General features: G+C 40.6%; 1 protein-coding gene across 4 annotated transcripts in view; it reads left to right on the top strand.

The window, feature by feature from the left end:
* The window catches only part of LOC142138708 (uncharacterized), a 67,118-nt gene that overhangs the window by 31,241 nt on the left and 9,487 nt on the right, over positions 1-26,390 (top strand). For 2 of the 4 annotated variants that reach the window (XM_075195563.1, XM_075195579.1), the window contains exons 8-10: positions 104-161; positions 293-381; positions 823-898. In XM_075195563.1, the coding sequence (XP_075051664.1) occupies positions 104-161; positions 293-381; positions 823-898 (223 nt within the window). Of the gene's footprint in view, positions 1-103; positions 162-292; positions 382-822; positions 899-8,640; positions 8,827-21,264; positions 21,401-26,390 lie in introns of those variants that run through there. The other 2 variants (XM_075195572.1, XM_075195588.1) reach the window with 2 other exon arrangements.

The following is a 26,390-nucleotide window of genomic DNA, read 5'->3' as shown; positions in this document are numbered from 1 at the left end:
CCAAATTTAATTTAATCCCTTAGTTCCTGACCATCTTTTCCTATTACCTGCTGCTGTAAAAAAGTCCGTAGTCAGCTAATTACAATAGTCTGTTTCTCTCTAGACACGAAAATGAGAACGCAAATCCAGTTAGCACTGATCTTCTAAAAGGATTAGATACGGTATGTTGACATGTCTGAAATGATTGAGAAAGTCTGTTATTATTAATGTATTTGGCAAATCATTTGATTCTGTGGTTCCAAAAATAAAAACCCATACTGCATGCTTAGAGTAAGTGCTGTCTTTGTTTCAGGATGATTATCTGCTGGATGAAGTAGTAGAAGAAGTAATGAGTGCCAACTATTCTCACCAACCCAAAAACATGAATCCTGGTAAAACAAAGTATCCTTTCACCGCAGCTAGGGGGCATATTTTCATTGGCGCATTGTTCACAAATGTGCTGCATCCATAGCAGACAGAAACTAGCTTTCATTTTTTGAATTGTGCTTTTTACGGTTGTTTTTGGATGTCTAGGAAGCGTGGCACGGCTTTTGGGGACTGAGCAAATTCCTGGTAATATGTGTGTCTTGGTTTTAATTTATAATGCTTCAGGACTTCTACCATTGTACAATGTTATTAAATAAGCCCCTGTATGTTTGTATGAACTTCAATAGATCAGAATGTGCTGGGCTATGTAATTTAGATGGGCTGGGGAGCGTCTTACCAGTCTTCCAGTACTCTCCCACTCCTAGTATTTTTCAATGTTGTTGTCACTGTGTGATATTTTTAGATCAATTTGAATATTTGGTTACAATTAATTTTCTTTAACTTCGTTGCTATAAGACAGCTGCAAAAATTAATGTTAGAAATATCTATAGATCGTGCGGTCCTTCTTACAGAAGAGGAAATGATTCTGGAGGTCAGTATTTAATATATTCCTACTGAGCAATACATCCTATATAATTACTTACATCTGATGCTTTCCAATAAAACGGACATATTTATACTCCTAGTCAGGGGCATAACATTCTATCACCAGGGCCCAGAGCTAAACATTCTATCACCAGGGCCCAGAGCTAAACATTCTATCACCAGGGCCCAGAGCTAAACATTCTATCACCAGGACCCAGAGCTAAACATTCTATCACCAGGACCCAGAGCTAAACATTCTATCACCAGGACCCAGAGCTGAACATTCTGTCACCAGGACCAATAGCTAAACATTCTATCACCAGTACCCAGAGCTAAACATTCTATCACCAGGGCCCAGAGCTAAACATTCTATCACCAGGACCCAGAGCTAAACATTCTATCACCAAGACCCAGAGCTAAACATTTTTGGGGTCAATGATGATTTGTCCTTCAATGGCCCTCTCTCTGCCCTCGATCATGATCATGTGTAGTGTCTGGCACATGTACAACAAAGTCCCATTTGGGCTTTCAATTTTTAATAAATTTTCAATAAACCTGCTATTTTTTTTTATTAAGTTTTGCTGAGGTCTCCGTCCCGCATTACCACCCGTGGACAGATTTGTCCCAGTGGGGAAGTTGAGATTTATGTCTCATTCACTGGTGCTCTGCACGGCAGTGCAGCCATGAGCCGGTGGTGCGCGCACCGTTCTGCTGGTGTACGCTGCCATGAAAGGGTGTTTTGAGGGGGCCTGAGGACAGCCCAGCACTCCCAAGAGCTGGTGACACCTCGTGAAGCATGGCCACTCTCCCACTCATGTGCACGTTGAAATAGTCATAAATCACAGTATTGGATTATTTTCTAGAAATAGTTGTGTGTTATAAAAAATGCCACGACCCGCTGCCTGTATAATGTTTACAGGCAGTGGGTCCGCCCATAGCCGCCTTATAAACGGCAATCCCACTCGCCGCCTTGTCTCCATTCGCAATTTATAGCTGCCGTCTATGACAAGTGTTGGACATACTGTCATTGTGAATTGTGGCAAGTCTATATTTCTTCATTGTCGCTCTTATAGTAATCAGCTTTTTAAGTCGCTGTAACTATTGCCGGTATTACTGTCTTCAAAAAATTTTTACCCCACCCAAGAGATTAATTAGGAGTTAAAACAATGGTCATGTAATAGTTGAGAAATTAAGTTGATTGGGTTAATATTATGTTTTGGAAGGTGACCATGAGAACTGTAATGCTTCCCACAAATATCTAAATAATGATCAGTTGCAACAATAAAACACCAGCTCTTTGCATGGAGGTATGTCATAGCAACTCAGAGAAGAGACCTCATAAATCTGTAGCCGTAAGCTAAATACACTTAAAATGGATTCTGATCTCAGCGTTTCTATGAAACATTGAATCCAGTAATACCTTTGTTTAGACAGGAAATACAAGCCTGAGTTTTATGAGCCTGTGCGGGGAGTCCATGTCAGGTTTTAGTTACTTTATGCGAGATAAGAGCAGTGCAATTTAATTTTATAAGATATGTAGTAGTGCTTCGGTTTAGACATCCATCCTCTGAATTAATTACAGTTTATTAGGAAGACACTTACGCAGTAAATATATGGTTTGCTGTAAAATGAATCCACTTTCTGCTGCACGGCTCTAACATAAGACGTAGTGCAAAACGGTGTCTTCTATTTGCTTGGTAAAAGAAATAAAATTCTGCAATATTAGATGAAGAAAATATTAATTTAAACATAGGTGCCCCGAAGTCTTCACTCCCGCAGCTGTCACTTTCTGTACTTATGTCATAGGGGATCAGAACAGTATGTCATGAATGTCGCACATCGTACATAGCTGGTGACTCTTCTGCCTTCCCTAAAAATAGAGCTTATTCTTAGTCAAACTGTATGGTTAGGAGATCTGTCTATCCTTATAATACCCAAGTTATGTTGATACAATGATATATATATATTATCTAAAAAAACAGACAAAAGTAAATCGTGATAATCCTAATTCCTGCAGCAAAGAGGGGGATGGGGCACTACGAAAACATTAATTCCCTAACATGTCAACTATCCATTTCCCTTCTATATCCTGTTCTGGCCTAAGGCAGAATTGCCAGACACTCTCTGGCAGAGGTTTAGTTGGGGATCACCAGTAGTGTTGCAGACTGGAAATGAATGACAGATCATAATTTATTTTTACTATTGTTGAGCATTTTTGTGGAATGTTTGTGGAGGTCAATTCCCTCATTAAGTTTAAATAAAACCAATTAAAATAGAACCACAAGATTAATAAGTTATATTCAACAAGTGTAAAAGTTTGTCCTAAGGCTGGGAATACACACTCTCTTTTTACTGGTGAGGAGACAATACAAGTCATTTACAATATAGAGCAGACCTTGTGGGAGAGCAGAGTTTTACTATTTGCGCCAAAACTCCTAGTTGACTTTAATTTTGCAGAACTGTGGATTCAATTGGAAATGACCACTGTGGAAAGAGTGAAAACATAACTTCAATGTCGACACTACATCCATTTAAGGACTATCAATATTTCACCTTTTCCATTTTCCCTTTAAGACACTGTTCCATTTAGACTCATTTATGTCTTAAATTATTCATAAGATTGAGCACAGAGATTGTCTTTACTACATGTGTAATTTGCATGTTTTTATTACATTGGTCAAAAGGTAATAAAATTTGATTTCCCTTATAATGTACGTCTGGAAGTGGCAAAATGCATCCTTATCCTCTGTGACATAATATGCACTGCGCTCTCGTTGCACCTTCTTAACCCTTTAAACCACACTTTAGTAATTTCATCCCACTAAATGAATTCTTGTTTTTGCATGTAGCTGCATAACCAGTCATAGAGCCCAATTTCAGCCAGGAACACCCCCGAAACGCTAAACTTCTCTTATCAAAAGATGCAAAATTGTGCACATTGGAGGATACATATTACCTTCACCCATGATTCCATGCTCTTCCCTGTAAAAACAGCTGCATTTGTGAAAAATATGGATGCAACAAATGTTTTGCACTTTTATAGATAGCCTTTAATAGGTGCAATACTAGGGATCATCTGTATTGAAATAATACTTGAATCATAATACAGGTGGATATTTGAGATTTAGAAACATTGATATCTGTCCTGGATTGATGATGGTTTCACAAGTTCAACCACTAAACTCCAAAACTGATTTCAAATATGAACCATGACGCTAAAATACACTGTTTAGTGTTGACATGACTTTACACTGTAGCTCTGTTTCCCCACCTACTACATGCAACTAACTGGTCAAACAGCTGAGAATGCAGTCATTGAAGTTGCTGCTTCAAGTGTGAACCTACCAATCCACACTGAATTTCTACACGGGAAGTCACCAAGTTGTTACTTAAAATCTGCCAGCTTAGTGCGAGAAGCTCCTACCTTCTAACAAGGCAGCCTGCTGCAGCGGAGTGACAGAGAGCATGATGGATACATACTGCATCATACTTCCCAACTTTGGCAAGTTTGCCTCTGGGAGATGAGGGGGGCAGGTGGCCATGTGGGGGCAGGGCTCTGTGATTTCCATCATAAGCCCCACCACCACCATTTAATTAAGTGTGTCCAGGACCCAGGAGTTTGCCCTGCTCTCCCGGGAGTCCGGAAAATTCGTGAGTCTCCTGGACATTCCAGGAGAGTAGGCAGGGTTGCAGCACCAATGGGGGATGGGGATTCCTGACTCTGATTTGGGACAGGCTCTGCTTGTGAAAATTCATTTTGTTGGCCGCTGTGTGGGTTTATATACAGTTCAGCTGAAAATGCTCCAAATGTGATAAACTGAAAGGGCAAATGCTTCGTGTTTATCTTGCACTTAATCTGTCTAAGAATAGCACATTATTTCTTGCTAAATTAACCGCGCACATTTCTGGGCTGTTTTTTTATTCACATTGGCCTAGTATTTAAAACATGTCCATAGTTGTTAAAACAGCGATGCATAACAAAGTGTTGCTAGGTTCAAAGCAAACACAGAGCACTCTGCAGTGAAGAAAGACTCTTTTCTTCAGAACTAATACATAATTTAACTTAAGCTATTTTTAACGTGCCATTGGGTTTATAATATCTCATTCATTTATGTAGCTTTACAGAACAATGTTTTTGTTATCCTGCTATCAAATACACTCTCTGGTGTTACAGTCGTATTGTAAATATTCTAAAGTTGTTATAGCTAAAATCACACATTAATTAGGCATTTGTGGTTTGATTGGCTGCCTAGTATGTCAGTGGTAATAAGCTATAGCTGTTTCAGACCAGAATGAGTTTCTTAAAATAACATAGTGGCCAAAATAACGTAACAGAAAACATACAGTGTATTATTGCTGTAGACATTGCAGACACAACCGTGTAAGAAAAAGCAAAACAACTTGTAACGTGGGCTTTCTTGGAGTAACAGCTTGATATTTTCTCAATGCTTATGTGTTAACAGAAGAGTCATTTCAATCACTATAGATACCTCTTTTATAAATGGGTGTAGGATCAAACCGCTCTACTTATTTTATTGAATTAGGCGCACTACTAATACTTTGTTTTAAGTATGGAGGAATGAGTAGTTTACTACCCTGGTATCCATCTGGCCAGGGCTACCAGGAGGGGCCCAGTGCTACCAGGAGGGGCCAGGACTACCAGGAGGGGCCCAGTGCTACTCAGCATTGAGCCAGTCATCTCTAGATGTAGGATCTTGGACATTTCTCGGGCCCTCCCCTACTGCTGAGTAGCACTGGGATCTTACACAATGCAAGGGGGTAATTGTTTTGCATCAGGTTTTACCATGCTGTTTGGCCTAAACCACATGTGACTAGGGACCAGTGGCTGAGAGATGGGTCTTATCTGTTACAATATACATAATTTATGTGAACTTTATTTCCCTTCATGCTAGAATGATGCATATCAACTGGCGGAAATAGATTGCTCTTGGTTTCAAGTATGTCATGGGTGTGTAAAACTAATTAATTAAAGTGATATAAAATAACATTACAGGTATAATTTTTCAGTGCATATACTGTTTGCAGCATTTATTAATAACTTTGTTTTTATAATATCAGGCTTGCTTCTAGTCCCAAGTATACCAACTAACCTACCTTCAATGATTTGCTAAATATATTTTCTACCATAGTGTAGCTAGCTAGCATTTACCTTTGCAGATTCCTCATATTGGGGGAGCCAGACATATACAGAACTTTTCCTAAGCTGGGCCTCCACCTCTGCGTCATTAACAATGTGTACTGCTCAGCTCAAACCCCATAATGTAGCGTGTGCAGCGCATATGAGGCTGCGGGGTGACCGAGAACTGTATAAGCTTATCCCACCGAAGATGAAGAATCTGCTGGAAAGGTAAGTGCTAGATACACTCTGCTAGAGATTGTATCTAGCAAAAGATTAGACATAGAACATAGGTTATATTAGCAAAACAGGTCTGTTGTGAGAACTTGAGATTTTGAACACACTGGAAGATGTATGGGTGTGATATAAAGAGGTTGTCCCATCTGAATACACTGAGGTGTTTCACACTGTAGACAAAAGGGTACAGGTGAGGGTGCTGAGGGTACAGGAATTGTGGGATTTTGATAGTGTACAATGGAATACACAGAGTTTGTAGGAGCTGCCTGGACAGCCCGCAGTAAGGTACATGGAGGTGTTGGCACTGGTTGAACAACGTGTAGCCTGCAACATGGTACACAGAGGTGTTGGCACTGGTTGAACAGCGCATAGCGTACAATACGGTGCACGAAGGTGTTGGCACTGTTTAAACAATGCGTAGCATGTAATGAGGTATACGGATGTATTAGTACTGGTTGAACAATGTGTAACGTGCAATATGGTACACAGAGGTGTTGGCACTGGTTGTACAGTGCATAGCGTTCAATACGGTGCACGCAGGTGTTGGCACTGGTTGTACAGCGCGTAGCATGTAATGAGGGACATGGATGTGTTGGCACTGTTAAGGCAGTAAACAAATGGATACATCAGAGTATATAACAGTGACACTGTAGAACAGACACAGACAACAAGGTTAGCAGATTAAACACACACAGATGACAACAACTAGCAGGCAGGATTGGCACAACCAAATACACTGGCATGGAATCTAAGACCCCCACCAAAGAACTTAACCAGGGATCCCTACAACAGGAAATGGACTTCAGTCAGTGAGGACCCAGGTCATAGCCCAGAGTAGTTGGTTCCCTCAGTGAAAGCAGCAGATTACTTAGCTGGTATTCTGCTGCCAGGGAGACACGAGTTGAAGAAACACGAAGAGCTGCTATACTTCCTAGTATAGTCGAGGAGCGGGAATATTAATGTTGGACACAATTGATACTCAGACACTGGGGACTGAGCAGGTTCTTATAGTGGCTGGTTGATTGTCGATTTTCCGCATGTGTCAGTACTGGAGGTTAGTGGTAACACCTGAGGGTGGTGTTGTTAGAGGCAGGCCATCTAAGACAGCTGGTACTGACTCCAGGGGTAGGGGCAATTTAAATTAGCTACATTCCCTTTTGTGTATCCGCTAGCCTCACTTATCTATCTTTAACTTTTAAAGAGACAGTTTAGTATTACAGCAGGAACTAATATATAATATATACAATTATTCTCAATCACAAAGGGAATAGAGGAAAAGTATTTGTTATACAACAGTGTTGTACAGAGTAAATAATACATGCAGGCCATTATAATAAATCAATGAATAATATTTATACAAACATGAGAAGATGAGACATATAAATAAAAAACCTGATGAAAAGAGCTTACTTCTCAAAGGTAAAAGGGATAGAAACATGAGTCAAAGGAATATGTAAGTTGATAGAGTGTGTTTTGTAAATGAGATTGTTGCCAGAGAAGTTCTTTTAGATCAGGTGATTGAAGCAACTTACAATGAGGTCACGTTAAATACTTCTCATAAGAAAAGGGTATTGAGGGATCATTTTAAAACTTAGAGACTTTGACTGTATTGTGGCATCAGGAAGAGAGTTGGAGAGAATAGGAGCAGCAAAAGAGACATCCTGGGAGCACGAGTGATGATCGGAGAAAGGGAGCTCAGAAGATTTTGTGTGGAACGGAGATGAATTGTAGAGGAGTAACTGGAAATTAGAGAGGAGACTGGGATTTGGAACTGCATCTAGTGTTTGATCGGGAACTAGTTTAGAGGCTGACAAATAGGAGCACTTGAGGAATGGGAGGAAAGGTGCATGAATGTCACGAGCCGCGGCTTTACTTCCAGCCGCCCCTCGTCCCAGCCGTCGTCATGATTACCGGGACGTCCCTTCTGCCGCTAAGCGGCTGTTGCCCAGGCAACGGGCGGATGCTCCCCGACTCTCTCTACGCGTCCCGGCAGACAAGACACTGCTGGGTGCATGATGTAACTTAATTAGTGCTGTGACCCGGCAGGCTGTAACCAGGCGCAGGCGCAGTGTAATATCCTATCAGCTGAGTTGTGATTATGGAGCTTGCCTCCTCATTGGTTGCTGTCAGTATTTAAGGCAGGGAGGGCTTAGCCTCCCTTCCGGTTATAGCATTCAGTTCCCTGTCTGCTAACCTGCTCCTGTGCTGTTTGGTGTTTATACCTTCTGGATTGACCTTCTGTGTATGACCCCTGCCTGTACCTTGGACCTTGGCTGTTTGCCTGTGACCCTGATTTGTTTGCCTGTACCTTGGGCCCCATTGTATTGCCTGTGACCCTGACCTTTGGTGTGTTTTCTGATTATTCTGCTTTCTAGTGACCTCTGACCTCGGCTTTCGTCTGACCATCCGCTGCCATCTACGCTGCCTCCTGGCCTGCCGCTACGGTTCTGTATTACAAACTCACACTACATCTGGAGATAAGTCCTGGGGGCATCTGAGTACTGGTGAACGTATGAAGCTCTATGGGAAAGGCGGCTGCTAAAGGTGAAGACCTCCGCCTACTAGTTCTGTGAGTTTGTGAACAGTCTGTCAGCATAACAATGAGTTGAGCTAGATAATCTATAACAGAATGGAGCCAGTGTGTTTAGTAGTAGACCAAATAGGACAGTGCTGCAGTATTGTAGCCGGGACCTAATTAAAGTATGCACCAATATTTTATGAGGCATAAATAAAAGTGCAGGGGTCAAAACATACCCTTACGCAGAGCACTTGGGGAACTTTCAAGATGGGAGTGTTCTCAACAGTGATGATTATATTGGACAAAGGAACAGATCTAAAAGGAGGAAAAATTCTAGTTCAGTTTTATCCATGTTCAGTTTTAAGCACCGACAGGACATGAAAGAGGAGACTGCACAGCAGTCAAGAACATGATCCATCCGAGATGACAAATCAGGAGCTGACAGATGAGAGTGTCCTAGCATATAAAGGAGCAATACCTTTTGCAATGACTGGAAAGGAATGAAGGTTCCAGAGACAGGTTTGGGTTTGATGATAAAATGTTAAAAGAAAAATGTGAAGGTGCCACTAGAAAGAGAAATATGAGAAAAGAGATGAGAAGGAATTGGGCTAAGAGAACAGGTAATAAGGTGGGAATAGACGAGGAGAGAGAAGACAATTTGTTCTTTCAAAGGAGTACAATGTGTGAGGAAGGAAAATGATTGGGTAGACAGTGGGGATTGCATAATTTAAATAATTTTTAACATTTTACATTTTCTGAGTGTCAAAGTATTTTGTAGTGATGCAGAAGGTGGTAGAAGGGATAACAAAGTTGAAAGTGTTGAAAGACTGAGATCACAGGTCTGTGTGCGCTTGACAAAGAATAAATATGACTGATTAGCAGATGAGAGAGCAAATCTTGTAAGGGATATTTATAGTGTATGATTTCTTCTTTAGCAATGTTCTTCCTCCAACCTCGCTCACCCATTTAGGAGTATTTTTTGACTTCTACTGACTTGTTTGATTAGTATGCGTGATCAGGGTCAGTGACGGAGTAAATGGAGAGAAGAGGTTGGAGAGTATCAGAGATGTTTCAGAGCTATATTGTTAAGAAACGGGGTGGTGGATGCACTAAGGGCAATGAAGATGAATAATGTACGAGCTGCTAGGTGAGGAGGAGTTAACCACACTCCTAAATAAATATGGAAATTGGGTTTGCTCAGCGCTCCAGTACATATATGGATCTATTATGTGGTTGAGGTGGTGATGTAGGGTGGTGAGGAAACCCTGTCAAACTGGTGGATAACTAGACCAGTCTTAATAGCAATAGCTCCTGGAGTTGAAATGTCAATGCTGATGTTGAGGTGCCAGTAATGATGTTCAATTTTGATTTGTCTCGGGTGGATGCAGGGAGACAGCGCGTGGTTCCCCTGTAATCTTCCATGTATATGTAGTGGTGGCTACATATACCCAATTACCTGGGTGAGAGAGGAAGAGAGCCTGTGATATAGACGCTGGTGTAGCGGTGATGGTTGCAGGTGTGCGCTGACTATTGCACGCTGTGTCCCTGGTCTCATCCGTGTGTAAAGTGGTGGTGGTTGCATTTACCTGGGGTAGAATGGATCTGCGCCTGTAGGGAACCGTAGGTGATGGAGGTAGTAGTGCAGTGAGTAGGATCGATGGGATCACGCTGATGCCAGTCCGTCCGTCTGTAACGCGTTTCTTGTCGGGTCCCCTCTGGTAGTCGCCGGGTGTTGTCTCTGTCTCTGCGTTGTGTGCACTTGACAAAGAATAAATATGACTGACTAGCAGATGAGAGAACAAATCTTGTAAGGGATATTTTTAGTGTATGAATTCTTCTTTAGCAATGTTCTTCCTCCAACCTCGCTCAGCCATTTAGGAGTACTTTTTCACTTTACTCCAGAACATAGGTGATTTGTTTAATTAGTATGCGTGATCAGGATCAGTGATGGAGGAGATGGAGAGAAGAGGTTGGAGAGTATCAATGAGATATTTCAGAGCTATATTGTTAAGAACCATGTGTAAGTGTGTGAGCTGCTACACAGGAGGGGATGCAGAGAAAAAAAAAAATGTCATGGTAATGGATTGTGGTCTGACAGTGGGAGTGCACAGTGTGAAATCTTCGATGCAGAGACGAGTAAAGACTAAGGGGGGTACTTGCTAAACTGCGGGTTTAAAAAAGTGGAGGTGTTGGCTATAGCAGCCAATGTGTCCCTCCGATCGTCGCATCCCGTTACCTTCTCTACTTCCGGCCACTGCACGTGTCACACGCACTGTCACTCTTGCGTCCCATTGTTAGGCAACGAGATGTCATGCGGCTTCCAGTCGGTGGTCAGCGTCTCAGACTGCCAGCAATTCTGCCCACCAATCAGGGACCACACGGGTATAAATAGGAGTCTCTGGCACCATTAGGGTGGCAGAGTATTGGTTTTACCCAGCTCCAGCACTTTGTATCCTGATCCTGTTCCAGTTTTGACCCGGCTATTTTCTCTGACCTTCCTTTGGATTACGCTTTGTACCTTGCTGCTAGTTCTGGTTTCCTGATTCCTGACCTGCCTCTGACTATTCCTCGGATTTCCCTTTGGTACCTCGCTGCCCTGATTGTTTGACTATGCTTTGTCTACTCTTTTGCTACGCTGCTGGCTGTCTCGAAAAATCGGGACCTGCGCACCCTTTTGCAGCGAATCCCAAACTCCCTTGCAGGGGTCTCTGGTGAACAATGTGGTTACGTTTGACTCGTCTGATACGTTATGTTAACTGTAGTCTCATTGGTTGCTATTGGCAACATCTCCACATTTTCAAACCCGCAGTTTAGTAAATATACCCCTAAATGTGTGACCATCTTGATGATTTGTAGCTGTGGAAACTTGTGCAAGGCCTAAGGAGGAGGTGAAAGTGAGGAGATTGGTAACAGCAGATTAGTTGTCTATGTCAGTGATGATATTAAAAGCACCCACCATAATGTTACACAAAATAATTGAGAGTGATCCAAATGGATGGCTGAACTGAAGGCCAGAGAACGTAATGTCAGTGTAAATATTACCTGTGCAGGTGACTAAGGTTTGGGTTAGTTTCTTCATTTCTTGTAGTGAAGGTAAGTAACATAGTAACATAGTTGATGAGGTTGAAAAAAGACACCAGTCCATCAAGTTCAACCTATTTTGGATCTCCTGCGATCCTGCACTTATATTTGAAATTAATCCAGAGTAGGCAACTGCCCATCTGTTTCAATTTTGAAAATCCCCCCAGACTCAATATTGCAATCCAATTTTTACCCTATATCCACTACTATCCTTTATTTTAAATTAACGGTCGTATCCCTGGATACACCTTTCCGCTAAAAATTTGTCTAACCCTTTCTTAAACATATCTATTGAATCTGCCATCACAACCTTCCCTGGCAATGAATTCCATATCTTGACTGCCCTTACTGTTAAGAACCCCTTCCTTTGCTGGTTGTGAAATTTCCTCTCCTCTAACCTTAGGGGATGACCACGTGTCCTGTGTATGGTCCTTGGGGTAAAAAGTTCCCATGAAAGCTCTCCGTATTGACCCCTAATGTATTTGTACATAGTAATCATATCTCCCCTTAGACGCCTCTTTTCTAAAGTAAACATGCCTAAACTGGCTAACCTTTCCTCATAACTTAATGACTCCATACCCTTTATCAATTTTGTCGCCCTTCTCTGAACCCTTTCTAGTTCCAAATTATCTTTTTTATAGAGTGGTGCCCAGAACTGTACTGCATATTCAAGATGAGGTCTTACCAACGATTTATACAGTGGCAAAATTACACTGTCTTCCCTTGCATCTATGCCCCTTTTTATGCATGCCAATACTTTGTTTGCCCTTGCAGCTGCTGCTTGACATTGAGCACTTTTGCTAAGTCTACTGTCTACGAGCACTCCCAAATCCTTTTCCATTATAGATTCTCCCAAATTAATTCCATTTAATTTATAGATTGCGTTCTTGTTTTTGATCCCTGAATGCATAACCTTACATTTATCTGTGTTAAACCTCATATTCCATTTAGCCGCCCAATCCTCCAGTTTATTTAAGTCCCTCTGTAGAGAAGCTACATCTTGCTCTGATTTTATTACCTTACAGAGTTTAGTGTCATCTGCAAAAATAGAAACTTTACTTTCTAAACCATCACCAAGGTCATTAATAAATATATTAAAAAGGAGTGGTCCCAGCACGGAACCTTGAGGTACTCCACTTAAGACTTTTGACTAATTAGAAAATGTTCCATTTATCACAACTCTCTGTTCCCTATTCTCTAACCAGTTTTCGATCCAAGTACAAATTTTGATTTCTAGACCCAGTTCCCTTATTTTGTAAACTAACCTCTTGTGTGGCACTGTATCAAAGGCCTTTGCAAAATCTAAGTAGACCACATCTACTGTCCTGCCCTGGTCTAAGTTCCCACTAACTTCCTCATAGAAACTAATTAGATTAGTTTGACATGACCTATCCCTCACAAATCCATGTTGATTCCCACTAATAATTTTATTGCGTACCAAGTAATCCTGAATACTGTCCCTTAAAATACCTTCCAGTAGTTTCCCCACTATTGATGTCAGGCTTACAGGTCTATAATTCTCTGGTTGTGATCTCGTCCCCTTTTTAAACAACGGCACCACATCTGCTATTCGCCAATCCCTTGGTACTGAGCCTGATGAGATTGAATCTCTGAAAATTAAGAATAGCGGTCTAGCTATTTCCGAGTTTAACTCCATAAGGACCCTTGGGTGTATGCCATCTGGACCTGGAGCTTTATTTATCTTAATATTCTTCAGTCGCCTTTGGACTTCTTCCTCTGACAACCAAGTATTAATTAATGGCATGGTTTCATTTCCATTTTTATGTATTACTCCTGCCATTTGTTCCTCTCTGGTAAATACTGAAGAAAAGAACGTGTTTAATATCTCTGCTTTTTCCTTAGTATCATTTATCAATTCACCCATCTCACTTCTTAGGGGTCCTATATTATCTTTTTTAATCCTTTTGCCATTTATATACTTAAAAAACTTTTTGGGGTTTGTCTTACTTTCTTTTGCAACGTGCCTTTCATTTTCTAATTTAGCCAATCTAATTTCCTTTTTGCATGTTTTATTACATTCCTTGTACCTATGGAAGGACTCCTCTGACCCTTCAGACTTAAACAATTTAAATGCACGCTTCTTCCTTTGCATTTCTTCCCTTACCTTTTTATTTAGCCACATTGGTTTAATCGTACTAATATCTGGCGGTTTATAGCATATCCCTATCAGAAACTTCTCTGAACTTTTTCCTCCGCTGGATATTTCCACCCACAATGCCTCTATATTATCACCAATATTCTCGTATATAACTTCCTGAATACTTGGTTTTAGTTCTGGCTTAATATAAAGACATACTCCTCCTCCCCTTTTATTTACCCTATCCCTCCTGAAGAGAGAATAGCCTTCCAAGTTGACTGCCCAGTCATGTGTATCATCCCACCAGGTCTCAGTAATACCTATAATATCATACTGCTCATTCATTGCTACTAGTTCTAACTCCCCCATTTTACCTGTCAGGCTTCTTGCATTTGCAAGCATACACTTAAGTCTATTGCCTCCCTTAGGTATTTCTTTTTGCTTTAAAAAGGGCCGCTCCTTATCGGCTATGCTTCCCTTTCCCCCCTCTCCACCCCCTTTACTCTTGTTAAATTCCTCCTTCCTACTCTCAATGTCTATCCCATAAATACTTGCTTGCCCCTCCCCCCCGGAGCCTAGTTTAAAATCTCCTCCAACCTTCTAACCATCCTCTCCCCTAGCACTGCAGCCCCCTCCTCATTCAGGTGCAATCCATCACGACAATAAAGATGGCAACTGACCGAGAAATCAGCCCAGTGCTCTAAGAATCCTAAGAATCCAAAACCCTCCTTCTTACACCAATCTTTTAGCCACGCATTAACCTCCCTAATCTCCCGCTGCCTCCCTGGACTAGCGCGTGGCACAGGTAGTATTACCGAAAATACTACCTTGGATATCCTTGCCTTAAGTTTGCGACCTATGTCCCTGAAATCATTCTTTAGGACACCCCTTCTTCCTGTGGGGAATGTGTGTGTTGGAATTATGAAAGGAGTTTAACCCACAAGGAATTAATATACTCTTCAGTGGGTATGTGACAGCGAGCTCATCTTCTGACTATATATTTCTTCTAGTTGTGTATTACTCAAAATGCTGTATTTAACGAATGTCACCCCTAAACACAGGATGCCAGCTCATTCAGAAAATAATGATCTTCCTAATTGAAAGTCTTAAGCAATAAGCTGGATTTGTTCTGCATATCCCAAGAAAGAACCCTCATTAATGTTATTCTAATATTTTATCCCATTATAAATAGAAGCAAATGTTTCCATCATGCTATTTATTGGCAATGTAGCTCCTTTCCATTTACCCAGAGCACAATAAGAGCTACACAGAAAATGACATTGAGTATTATTCATGAATCGCACCTTCTGCACACTCAGGACATCTCGGTATTGCACCTCTGCACCTCGATGGTTTGCACAGCAAGGTGCACGCCTGGTCCCCTCTGGCAGGGCTGCCAAGAGGAATTCAGGGCCCCGGTACAACAAATTCATGGGGCCCCCCTCATAGTCGAGTAAGCCCAAAAAATTTTGCAACGCCGTTCGGGGATGTGGTCATACATTCAGGGGCGTGTCAATACGCCATTGGGGCGTAGCTAGCCTAACGGCGGTGCAATTTTTTTGAGGGGTGTGGTCATACATTTGGAGGCGTGGTAATGCGCCGGTGGGGCGTGGCTAGCACATCATAATCACTAGATCCTGAATTCACCAGAGCGTGACATATGTCCCAGCACTCCTGACTTTTAAGACATCTAGCACCACAGTGTAGTATACAAAGAATGCAGTGTGTACACAAAGAGTTCAGTATTGGCCTGCACCTTACATTGGGCACAACACTCACCAAAAATTGCCATTGTCCCTACTAGAATCACAACATTTCACACACTCTGCTGCTCTCTCCTACCTGTTCTTCTCACTTTCACCACCTGTGACTGCTGCTTTCTTTAGTTGCGGCTTGTCCGAATCCTGGAATGTTGGAGGACCTATTTGGGAAAAAAATGGCTACATTTAGAAAATTACAGCCAGCACCGGCGGTAAATCAATAGCACCCACGATTAATAATTAGGCCTTCCTCCAGCCCCAACATTAAAATAATAGTATTCACATTTAATAAATAAACCTATTTCCCTTCCTGCAAACAGCCCCAGCAATACCTATTTCCCGCAACCATCACTGCCATTAAATATTTCATAGTCACATTTAATAAATAGACCTCATTCTTCCCAAACTCACCCCAACATTCAATAGCCCCCAAATCACCCCATCTTAAATTAATAGTCCCCACTATTAAATTGCCTCACCATCACACTACAAACAAAATAGCGCCCATTAATTAGCCACCACCTACCTCACACTCACTACATTGCAACAAGCCCCCTGTGCCATCACACACACATTACTGTGCCCCTTCTTCACAACTACACTGTGCCCCCTTATGCTCACACTGCGCCCTCCATGCTGCTTTACCCCATTCTTTTTCCCTCTGTGCCTCTCTTCCCCTTTTATTTTCCTCTGTGCCTCTCTTCCCCTTTTATTTTCCTCTGTGCCTCTCTTCCCCTTTTATTTTCCTTTGTGCCTCTCTTCCCCTTTTATTTTCCTTTGTGCCTCTCTTCCCCTTTTATTTTCCTCTGTGCCTCTCTCCCCCTTCTTTATAGTACTGTCCCTTTCTGTTTCCCCCCTTGCCTCTCCATTTCTTTACTCTTCTTCTCTTCTGTCTTCTCTTCTTTCTTCTGGCTTTGGCTGCGGCGCTCCTCACGGACTGCCGGGCGTGACTTGATGACGTCACGCCCGACAGTCAGTGTGAATGGATAATTAAGCAGAGGATGGACGCTGCCGCCGCGACCGCGTAAGTATGTTTTTTTTTTCCTTTTCTCTTTTCTTTCTTCCAACTACCGCCACCAATGGAACACCCCCCCCCCCGAAAAAAAAAAAAAAAAGAACAGATCGCAAAATAAAAAATGGAAGAAAAAAAAAGAAATTTTAAATCAGCAGTGGGGGCCCGGGCCCCCTGGCATGGCCGAGCCCGGGTAAAATGTACCCGCCCCCCCCCCCCCCCCCTCTCGGCGACCCTGCCCTCTGGGCAACTTTTTTACACTGCAATGTACAGCCCAGTTAGGAAACGCCCCCTCCAAACTCTAAGTGTGTCAACACAGTTTAACCCCCCCCCCCTGCTGTGTAACATGGTTTCACCAAGGTGCCAAGTTAAACAAGGGATTTACTCCAACTACTATAAGGCCCATATTGAATATATGTAGCTGGTATATGGGGCTCTGTAAAGACATTTTTGCCTGAGTTACATGCAGCAGTGTGAAGCAAAACTGAGATTAAGCATCTCGACATAACCTTAATGGTTAAATATATAACTTATTAATTATGTTTTTCTATATTTCACACGATTTATTGATAGTGTTCCTGTTTACCATTATATTCCATATCTCCATTACACTCACCATTTCCCTGATAGAAACTATTTCTTGTCACATCCAGTTGTTAGCAACAATCCCACATTTGCTCCATTACTGTTCAGATCCGGCTAATTCCTCCTTCACCTTTAATACCTCTGAAAGGTGTGGTCACCTGCATGTTGCAGTGTTACTCCACATACTGCGGTCATAGCCTCACATACAGTGTACATTCCCCACTATGCAGCCACATGGTAGTATACATGTCAGCTTTCCCCAACATGTCCTTCCACCTGTGCCACGTGGCTCAGTGACTGAGCTGGAGCAAAGCCACACCATGGACACATCATGTGAGGTGACACAAAGCCACGTCTACCAGGCTGATATTGGAGGGAAGTAAATGGAGAGCTTATGTATTGTATTCTGGTACCTGAGGGCAGCAGTGGGCAACAGACGGCTTGTGGTCCGATAGCGCCCCGCCGAGCCTTCAGCTGCGCCCTTCCAGGCGGCTGCTCCCGATCTTATCTGATCAGAGGCAGCCAACTTGCGCATGACGGGACCTCCTCTGCACAGTTGAAGGAGGTCATGTGGCATACATGGAGAGGAAGTGCACTGTGCTCTGTGTGGCCCATTTAAAGGCTGGAGGACATCCAGTTGCCTATAACTGGTATAGGTATGTAACTGTTGTGTGTGTGTGTGTGTGTGTGTGTATGTGTATATATATATATATATATATATATATATATATATATATATATATATATATATATATATATATATATATATAATCTATCCACGAGTGGCTTTACTTTTTCATCATACACTGTAGTGTTCTTTCCATTTTTGTTCACTGCTTGTACTAGATGTAACATTTGTTACACTTTGTACTTTTTTGTTGGATTTCCTCCTTTGAACTACACTTTACGCAGCTAATCTTCACAATCTTGAAATACTAAACATTTTGGATCACCTCTCCTCAATTTATACATTGTTGCTAGTTAAAGTCTCCACCCAAAGCATTCATTTTGTAGACAGATTTAACTGAACCTTTTCCATCTTTCTTCACAGTTAATCCCCTCTAATCAGTGATGTCAATCACTACACTTTTATCGGAATTCAAAAAAGCATATTTCTTTGTTCAAGACAACATTATCTTCATGTCTAATGTAGATTTTCTGGAACAATTATTATTCCTTCAATACAGTCTATTCTTTTGTTGGCAGGTAAACCCCTCACTCACAGAAACACGTGCACCTAATAAGCTGATAGGATTTTACAGAACAATTCATACCTATAATTGTTTTGGGGTTTTTTTTGGAAACCCAAGTGCAGTACATGTGCATTTATTTATAGATTATTGCAAAATTGATATTTCTGGAATGTGCAAATTAAATTGTGTAACATTTTATGAAATTGTGTGAAATAAGTAAATAGGATTTGGTAGGTAATGCATGGTGTTAAATGTCATACCTTAGGTACAGTACATTGCTGACTCATGTTAAAATATTGTTTCTCAAAGAACAATCCACATATTCGGGCTCACTTACAGTTGAACACATTTAGAGGCCTGATTCATAAAGGATCTTGAATTAAGAAGTTTCTTATTTAAAGTCTCCCTGACAAAACCATGTTGACTGTTTTTTTTCATTTAGCACAAAAATACTTGATAGCTTATTTGTACACTGACATTTAAAGTTGATATATGTGTGCTACATGAAAAAACAGTCAGTATTTAACTTATGTGCAAAACAAAAAACTAATTTGCACCCCTTGCATTGTAACATGGTTTTGTCCAGGAGACTTAACTTAAGATCCTTAATTTGGTTGATTTACCTCAATGAGAACATTTGATGTTAATATGGGTGACTTGTTTAATGAGATCTGTGTACATGGTGAACAGTATATACAGCGTATCTGTGTTATGGGCACTCAAGTGAATACCAACATAACAGTTTAAATGGCCATTTAACTCCTAAGGGGCACTTGAAACCTATATTTATTTATTTCCTCTTTATATGTGTCTAATGTAAATATTAAGTGATGAACATATAAAAATATTCTTGTTACAGAAATGTATCTAGTTTCCTTGATGGTGCAAATTAGTGTTTTCTTCTCTTTCCCACAATCCCATTAAATTGTAATTGTAAAGCCCTACGGAATTTGCTGGCGCTATATACAAAAATGTTGATGATGATCTTACAGAGCTCTCCAGTCAATTACTTGGGGGAATGGCCTAAATTAAAATATTGAATGTACTCATAGGCAAACCGAGGGGGGGGGGGGGGGGTTCCTAGTGCCTGGAAACCCCCATCCAAGCCTGGGGCACTCTATAATTGAGGTGGCTGGACCCTGCCCCCGCTTCACACGGCTCTGCTTGAAAAGGGAGAGCTGTGTGCACCTAAGAGTAGTGCATGCAGCATTGCCGATATATATTATAGGGATAGGAAGAGTTGGAGAGCAGCCAAGTACTGTCTAATAGTATAGCCACGCCCCCATGCATGCTGGTCACACCTCCCTGTACAAATCCTGCTTTTACTCCTGGTACTGATTGTAGAAATTGGGGCCACATACAGGCTGCTCCAAAGCTAGCAATTTGCCCATCAATTCTGTACATTATTACACCTGACTATTAGAAAGTATCCCTCAACAATAATAATATACATTTACTCAGTCTATATAAAACATTTGCCATATTGAGATTAACAAATTATTTCATAAATAAAAAAATAACATTAACATATGTAATTGACACACATTATAGTTTCATCTTGATTAAACTTTTTTTGAAATTGCCCATTAACTCAACAGAAATAAGTTTGTGCGGTGACATAAAATTCCTGCCAATGGTGTGAGCTTTTCTACCAGTCCTAAAGCCAGTACTGTGAATAACTAACCATCATATATTATATCTCCAATAGAAGTGATATTTTGGCATCCAAGCAGACTCGTAGTTCCGTACATAACTAAAATATTTATACTTAGTTTGCAATCTGTAATCATTTTTTAAGAAGGAGACATCAGTCTGATACACGTGCCTTTATTTATAGATTATTACAAACAATATGGAATGGACGGAATTGACATGCACATGCTTTTTAAACCCGCATACAAAGACTTGAATTGCTGATGTATTTACAAAGCTGATTATATTTACCCTCTAATAACATGGGCTGAGTTGTATTGGAAATTCCACATCTACTAATATGGAGCTGTCTCCTAGAGTTTTATATAGTTTGATATGAGTGACGAGGAAGGTTATATTTGGTTACCTTTAGTAATTAAATTCTGGTTGCTAGTGAGTTATGGAACTCTACATAAGTGTTATCATTTGTTCTTTTCTTTATCTTTAAAGTTTTTATTGAACTTGGTAAGTTTAACTGAGCGTATGATTAGGGAAACCACAAAATGTAAATAAATGGTACATAGATTATAATTATTACTGTAAAAGAGGATATTTCTGATATGGTTAAACAGATACATATTAATTGATTGAATAAGTAACCGTTACCTAATAACAGTTCTATTATGAGTACAAGCATATATATTACAAAACAAGTAAGATATTGGAGGGAAGAAGACACAAGAGGAGAGTGACGAAGGCACCATGGACTTGTATTCCTGTGTAGACGGCGATTAGGATATGATGCAGTGCGGTCTCTAGGAAAGGCCTTGGGGTCGGATCCTGCAATTCCGAGTGGGCAGATACATGTGCTGCTAATGGAGGCTCTGATAACTTCCATGCCTGAGAGTAACCAGATGTTTTACTTTATTTAATTTCAGTTAAATTGAGTATGGTGCTTTTCCGTTTCTTAGCCACGTAACATTGGGTTTTCAGGCTGCCATGTGGTATGCTGGTTTGGGGAAATCTTTTGGTCTTCTGTGTAGTAGTAGTAGTATTATTATTATTATTATTATTATTATTATTATTATTATTATTATTATCATCATCCTTTATTTGTTAGGCGCCACAAGATTTCCGCAGCGCCGTACACCATGCAAACAGTAGACTATACAGGGTGAAACGGTACAAAACAATGAACAAATTACCAGTACTTCAGAAACTCCAGGCAGGTTAAAGCAATAATCACGGAGCAGTAGAACAGGAGTGTGAATGGAGAGGAGGTTAGAGATATAGGGGGCAGTAGAGTGGGAGAGAGCCTTGTAAGTGGTGTTGAGGAGTTTGAAAAGGATTCTGTAGGGGAAGGAAATACTCAGCAGGGATCAGTGGCGGGGCTTGCTGCCGACAGCTGCACACTGTGCAGGTCCGCTCGGCAGTGACAGTATGCTGTCCAGGTGCTCTGATTGTGTTTTAAACACAATCAGAGCAGCAGGGCAGCACACTGTCACTGCCGAGCGGACCTGCACATTCTGTGCAGCCGCCGGCAGCCTTAGAAATCGGAAAGGGGGCGGGGCCTAAATCGCCTCCCCCTACATCGCCCCGGGTATAGCAATTTCCTAGATCCGCCCCTGGCAGGGATCCAGTGGAATAGTAATTTGTAGCATTTTAAATCTCAAGCTTGAAGATTTTTTTCCTTAATATTTGCATGTGTGTACACGTCCACCACACGTGCATTAATTAATCCCATATATTTGCAACAGCCCTCCTCATAGGTGTATATCCTTCTGAGCCGGTTGCATGAACATATTCCTATTGTACTTGGCCTACGTTTGTCTAACCCTTCCTTTCCATATTCCACATCTTCAGACATAAGTCCAAGATAGGCAAAAAAAACCTTGACATGATTGCATGCGTATTTTTTTTTTTGTTGTGCACGTGAAGAATGAAAATGCGTATCTTACCTAAAAACACTGGTATAATCCAATTCTAAATGAACCACAATGTTTAATTGTAACAGTTTATCTACATATTTAGGTGAAGAAACTATTAAGCACTTCAGATTTGCAATGGTTAATCAAATTTCATTGATTAGTTGATACAAATTAGGAAGAGATATCATTGTTTGATAGTGTGAAGAGTGTGTCTAATGCAAATAATGCAGTTTTGACTCCTCTAACCCCATGTTATGCCTCAGATGTCTGCATGTAATCCCAGTTGTTGGACAAATGGCTTTAGACATGAAGCAAAAATGAGAAGAGAGAGAGAGTGGGTGACTTTTTCTTGTGACATTTTTGATGAAAAAATTTGAAGACGCCGTCTGCTGAAACCAAGTAATTATTAAGAACTGAAACCATGTAGTATCTGAGGGTCAGTTGAAGACTTTATCTGAATCCAATCCCTGTAACATTGAGGGTGTAGCATTCACTTAAGCTGTGTTTATGTTATGAAGGATTCATGCTTTCTATAGAATTGCATATAGACTCCTGTAGCAGAGGGTGTGTAGACCAGGGCACCAGAATGCCATGGAGCTTGAATATACTTACATGAAGATCTAGGGTTCATCATAAGCATCATCATCAACATTTCTCTATATAGCGCCAGCAAATACTGCAGCACTTTACAATTGGGAACAAACAATGTAAATAAAATAATACTGGATAATACAGACAGAGAGGTAAGAGAGCCCTGCTCACAAGCTTACAATCTATGGGAGGGTTTAATTTTCTAGTTAGCTTAGTGATTGAAATATTTTTGTTCTTCTCATAGCATTTTCTTCTGTGACATTCACTTGCTTATGGCTGTTGTGAGCAGTTTGATATAACAGGGTTGAAGTAAGAAGGGTAGGTTCCTATCAGAGAGGTGATAATAGATGTAAGATCTTTAATTGTTTGCCTTCTCACTTTCATTTTTGTGGAGTCAAAAGTTTTATACAATTTAGGGTGACCAAAAGTTAGGCTTATGGTTTGTTGTGTGATGGGTAATGAAGTCCACCGTATATGGCTAGAGTTGTAGCTGAAAATCTGAAAATCCGCTCTTCTGACCCATTGTGGCTTGTATTTTGTCCAAGCCACTGATTGGTCGGTGCTCTGACACATTCCATGATCTGTCAGAAGAATAGAATTTATAATTATTTACCCATGTTTCTTAACATTCTATTTAGAATATTAGATGCTTTACTGAACTCTCAAGTAGCTGGCTCCCTGATCTTTATTTGCACCCATGCCACACACGTAAAATAATTTTATTTTTGTTTAACATTGGATCACCCGAAAGGTACAGCCTAATATCCAATAGTGTGGGATGAATCCTCCACTAGGCATGCAATTTGGAAAATGTAGGTCTGAATCAACTGGCGTGTGAGAGAGTATCAGTTTCTGATCGAAGTCTTACTAGTTTAAACTGACTATTGCCACTCCCCACCTACAAATACTTACACTAGCCTAGCACTGAATTGTATGAAGGAGTCGGCTATGTGTTGAGTTCTTTCCCAGTTTACGCATTTGATGTAATATTTTTATTTTCATTCCATATTTGTCACTCTGCTACAGAAAGTACTTTTTCCTTTGTGGCTCTAATTGGCATCCAAATGGAGTTTCTATGAAAATGTTTATTTCTGTTTTGATTACGAACTTGCAACAATTGAACATTGTTAAAATGTATTTATTTTTAAAATCAGCAAAAGACTTTCTCAGAATTAATAATTATTAGGCATTTTGGAATCAATTTAGTGGAAGGACGATGTTAATATTTCCACAACTAGGAACAATCATGACAACAAATTATGTCAGCACTGGGCTCATAAATTAACTTATATGCAATTTTCTTTTTAATAAAGCAGAATGTCTTGCTGACCTTCCTAGGGAAAGCTACGTGCCAGGCAGGCTTACTATGGTATTTGTACTAAGAATGGAACATCCTTTTTATGACTACCAAGAATAAAAAAAATCTCACAAGGATAGATTAATCTTGTTCATTCATTATATCCACAGCTTAATATGGGTTTTACTAATGTAAGATACATTTGTGTATTTCATGGAATCTAAAGAAAACAAAAACTTGCAGCTCGTGCATTCATATGGTAACCTACTGTAACATTTCTAAATCATTTCTAGACTGAAAGGCAGATTATTAGCACAAAGTAAGCATAGATATAAGCTACAGTAAAATTATATGTTGATTTTGTTACATCTTTGGAGATGTGCATTTAAAAGCATTTTACCAACTACTGGAAAAAATGAATAGTTCCAATCACCATGCCGATTCCCGTGTACACACTAAACACGTTTTATAAGACTTACCTTCAGATTTGCGCTCTTCATCTGTCATAACCATCGGCTGAAATGATTGTGTCTCTGCACACTCCATAGAGATCTATGGACACTGCCGGTCCTGTGTACAGACACGCTGCAGAATTGGAACGACGTTGTTCCGTCGTTAAACAAGATTTTTAGTCTGGTATAAAAATGAAATGAAACTATACAATGTGCTTTGGAATGATAATGGCTCATCATTGGAGGGTACACACTAATGTGATATCGAGCCGAACGGCCGTTTATCGTGTGATTGGAACGATTATCGACTGAAAACCCTGAAGTATGCATCCAGCCTAAGAAAAAATAAGAACACTTCAGCCATTTATAAGAATGGTTCTTATCAAATATAGGGGGCAAATTGTTCTAACAGGGTGATGCTCTGATTTGCAATAAATTTGTAAAGTTTTCTGCAATATTTTGGTGTAATTTTGAGATCTACCGCTGATTTGTATGAAAATTACCTCAAACCTTATAAAGTGCATATAACAATATATCAATCCTCATGTGCATAACCATAAATATTTTTTTTTAGTAGTCAGTAGTGGACTATTGTGTATAGAAATTGTATGAAAACAATACCCATCACATTTATAAAATGTAAAGCAATCTATAAGTAGTTCAAAATATTGTCCATTACAAGACACCATCCCCATTAAAATATACCCGTTATGCACACACAGTGGCGGTTACCACTTTGTGGGCTTAACCAATATTCATGAAAATACAGCCTAATAATTCAATAGAAACTAGTGACGTGATTATCACATTTCAAACGTACCTAGATTCTAGCGAAAAAATGGCTGCCTTCACTGTGTTATGGTGACAGGTGCACTTGAACTGGTGACACATTGTACCATGTGCACCTCTAACACAAAAACACTGTGGGAGAATATAGGCAGAATAAAAAATGCTTTAAGATAGGAGTTTCTTTTCTTTTAATAGGACATATCTTGTGCCTTCTAGAATGTTGGTGGAGAAGCAAATTTCGAGGAACACTTCAAGCTTCAACCAAACTAAAGTGCCACATATAATAAGGATAGTCCCGACATCCTCTCAGTCTCATAAGTCACTTAAGAATCTATGAGGCTAAATTAAGCAGTATTTTAGGCGATAAACCAAAATGTAATTTAATTAAAAGAGGTGGTTCTAAAGTGTAGGAGAACCGACTTTTGATGTGACGTTTACACTTTTACAGGGTTCCCCTCTTTAGAATTGTCCCTACATTATGTCTAATTTGCTGAGGCATATCCTGCGACTGGAGCGTTAGCGTGGCATGATGTGCTCTAGATGCGACTGGAGCGTTAGCGTGGCATGATGTGCTCTAGATGCGATTGGAGCGTTAGCGTGGCATGATGTGCTCTAGATGCGACTGGAGCGTTAGCGTGGCATGATGTGCTCTAGATGCGACTGGAGCGTTAGCGTGGCATGATGTGCTCTGGACGAACCACCTAGGCTCAAAATTATTATTATTATTATTGTTTATTTGTTAGGCGCCACAAGGATTCCGCAGCGCCGTACATGGTACAAACAGTACACTATACAGGGTAAAACAATACAGAACAATAAACACAAAGTACCAGAACTTCAGAAACTCCAGGCAGGCAAATACTGTAAAGACGGAGCGGAAGAACAGATGTGGAGACAGGAGGGGAGAGGGGCCCTGCTCATACGAGCTTACATCCTAAGGGAGGGTAAACAAAATCAGGCACAAGAGGGAGCCAGTGAAGCAAAGGGGAGAGAAGAGGAGCCAGGGGAGAAAATGAAAGTGTTTTGCCCGGTGCATCGAGTGCGCTTCATTAATTACCTTCTCTTTGTCATCTGGAGATCAGTTTACCAATTATTATATTACTCTTTATATAGTGCCAACATATTACCCACACTGCACAGATAATATTTAGTCATTCACATGAGTCTTTGCTCCAGTGGAGCTTACAGT

Source organism: Mixophyes fleayi, chromosome 1 (assembly GCF_038048845.1).
Source record: "Mixophyes fleayi isolate aMixFle1 chromosome 1, aMixFle1.hap1, whole genome shotgun sequence".
Classification (NCBI taxonomy): domain Eukaryota; kingdom Metazoa; phylum Chordata; class Amphibia; order Anura; family Limnodynastidae; genus Mixophyes; species Mixophyes fleayi.
Note: the sequence above shows the minus strand (reverse complement) of the source record. Positions and strands in the feature narration are given on the sequence as shown.